Source organism: Bidens hawaiensis, unplaced genomic scaffold (assembly GCF_021521415.1).
Source record: "Bidens hawaiensis isolate Kalapana, Puna unplaced genomic scaffold, B.hawaiensis_p1.1 tig00036628_1, whole genome shotgun sequence".
Classification (NCBI taxonomy): Eukaryota; Viridiplantae; Streptophyta; class Magnoliopsida; order Asterales; family Asteraceae; genus Bidens; species Bidens hawaiensis.
In genome coordinates, this window is record NW_027496388.1 from 43,860 (window position 1) to 46,542 (window position 2,683).

At 30.3% G+C, this 2,683-nt stretch overlaps 1 protein-coding gene across 2 annotated transcripts; it reads left to right on the plus strand.

Annotated features, from left to right (window-relative positions):
* The first annotated feature begins 374 nt into the window (after nt 1-374).
* LOC143588634 (ABC transporter G family member 36-like) lies at nt 375-2,654 on the plus strand. 2 transcript variants are annotated; one of them, XM_077069591.1, is made up of 4 exons: nt 375-980; nt 1,971-2,181; nt 2,377-2,461; nt 2,556-2,652. In XM_077069591.1, exons 1-2 carry the CDS (start codon nt 577-579, stop codon nt 2,089-2,091), a joined length of 525 nt encoding a protein of 174 aa, XP_076925706.1. In that variant the 5' UTR covers nt 375-576; the 3' UTR covers nt 2,092-2,181; nt 2,377-2,461; nt 2,556-2,652. The 2 variants fall into 2 exon arrangements, with proteins under 2 accessions (XP_076925706.1, XP_076925705.1); XM_077069590.1 differs by having other exon boundaries at nt 2,377-2,654.
* Nucleotides 2,655-2,683: the final 29 nt, after the last annotated feature.

Genomic DNA, 2,683 nt, shown 5'->3' on the forward strand with positions numbered 1-2,683 from the left:
TAACAAATAATTAGCTTGCTTTTGTAACAATAACGATGAAACAAAAAATATTATATAAACCTTAAGCAAGATCAATACAATGATACATTAAACATTAACTTCAAATTAAGTATCCAAAAGACTAATATCCAATTAATTCTTTCAAACATATGTATTAATTACAATAGTGAACGTTGGCAAATATTTCCTTTTGACTATATTCCGGTCTGGCGGTCTCACTCTCACCAACCACAAGTTACCAAAGTAAATGACATTTGAAAATATGCCACCAGCCACTTGGAATTATAACTCTTCTTAATCCCTTAGCCGCTAAACGTTACACACTTACAAATTACACATATGACATAATAATAATATTTAAATACTTATATACCCATTCGACCCAACTCCTTGTATATATAAATATGCTAACTTGACACCATCAACTCTCAAACACACAAGACATAGTCTCCACATAATGCTAGTTCCATCTTTCAACCCTTCACCAACCATATAAATATATGTACAACCTTCAAACTTTGTATAATAAGTTAATAACATTTGTACAACTTTTAAACATTTGGTTAGCTAGAGAATATGGACGGGGCAAAAGCGATGGGTTCGATGAAGCGATCGGTGAGCCGATCGATAAGTAGGAACCGAAGCACGGCTTGGAGGATGGAGGACGTGTTTGCGGGTGGTGCGGGTGGGAGTTACAACCGAAGGTCTAGTCGACACTCGGAGGAGGATGAAGAGGCTTTGAGATGGGCTGCTCTTGAGAAACTACCAACTTATGACCGGTTAAGAACTACCATCATGAAGTCTTATATGAATGAAGATGAGGAAAACCAAAGAGGGTATAAGAGTAATGTGTTGCACAAAGAAATCGATGTCCGAAAACTCGATCCTAATGATAGACAGCAGTTTATTGATCGGATTTTTAAGGTGGCTGAGGAAGATAATGAAAAGTTCTTGATGAAGTTTAGAAATCGTATAGATAAGTAAGTTTTATTATTTCCCACCTTATTTTGTTTATTTTTATTTTTTATTTTTCAACTATATGTTTACTATTATAAAATATGAGTTTTGACTTTTTCTGACCGAAAAGGGTGTTACAAAAGTCTTTTGTAGTTGTTGTCCAAAACAATTAGGAAAATTAGGATGTCACAACCATAGTTGTTTTATTATTATTATTATTATTATTATTATTATTATCATTATTATTATTATTATTATTATTTATTATTATTATTATTATTATTATTATTATTTCTCATAAAATTCATGAAATTGTTTCATAAATCTACTTAATATTATTAGTATATGATGATAAATGTTAAAAAATATCCAAGTTTAGCTATTTTCCTTTTTATTTAGCTATAGTTTACTTTACTCTGTAATCATTTTGTTTTTTTAAAAGCGTGTCAAATTTGTATATTTAAAACATATATAATGATAGAGACAAAATAAATATTCAAAATTTGTTCGTGTGTGTCATGCTTATAAAGGTATAACTTTGTCCTGAAAATACATATGTTGAATTTTTTTTTTACTCAAGACATCACTATCAAAATAGATATTGACGTACGCTTAATTAATGATTTGTACAAGATAATACCTAGCTAGTTATATATCTAACTTTTGATGAATATAAATATTTAGGTTCACATGCATGCAAAATAAAAAGTCAAATGTCTCATATGCAATATTGCTGGCTCATGAAATGATGAAATGGTCATGGTCCCAAAAAATTATTGCTAGTACATATTAAAATATATAAAGATAATCATTGAACATGTCTTAGAACTATTAGTTGAGAAAGTGTTTGTTTCGTGATTATCCACTAGTGTCTTAATACTATACTGAACTATCATATATGTTGAACTAGTCTTGGTGTTTTTTTTTTTAATTTTAATTTTATTATTATTGTTTGTTTAAAGTTTAATTAAACTAATATGAAAATAAACAAAATATTATTTGAAACATTTCAGGGTTGGGATTACGCTTCCAACGGTAGAAGTACGATTCGAACACTTAACAATCGAAGCCGACTGCTATATTGGAGACGCGAGCACTTCCTTCGCTAGCAAATACCGCAAGAAATCTCCTTGAGATGGCTGTAGGAATGTTCGGTTTCAGTTTAGCTGAAAAAACGAAACTCACCATTCTTAAAGATGCATCCGGGATTATAAAACCATCAAGGTAACGAGTTTAAGATTTTCTTAACATAATACTAGAATACTATCTAAATAAATACATACGAAATTTAAACTGTGAAGTGGGATGTATCCTGACTTTTGAAAACGACTTTAAAGCATATATTCAAACATTAGTGACATTTTTGTTTGTTTATTTTTAATTATTGTAATATCAAATCTAACAATTTTTATTTAACAGGATGGCACTTCTTTTGGGCCCACCATCATCAGGCAAAACAACTCTTTTACTAGCCTTGGCCGGAAAGTTGGACCCAAGCCTAAAGGTATATTTGGACTTATGAATAAAAATTAAAACAGTTTCTATATAAGTACAATTAAATAAAAACAAGTTGGTAATATAACTATGATTTAAAACAGGTAAGGGGAGAGATTACCTACAACGGACATAAACTCAATGAATTCGTACCTCGGAAAACATCAGCATACATTAGTCAAAACGATGTTCATGTTGGAGAAATGACCGTAAAAGAAACACTAGATTTTTC

Coding starts and splice junctions, on each gene's coding strand:
- LOC143588634 (XM_077069590.1), top strand. CDS start 577: ATGGACGGGGCAAAAGCGATGGGTTCGATGAAGCGATCGGTGAGCCGA. Junction 981..1,970: donor TTTAGAAATCGTATAGATAA/GTAAGTTTTATT, acceptor GAAACATTTCAG/GGTTGGGATTACGCTTCCAA.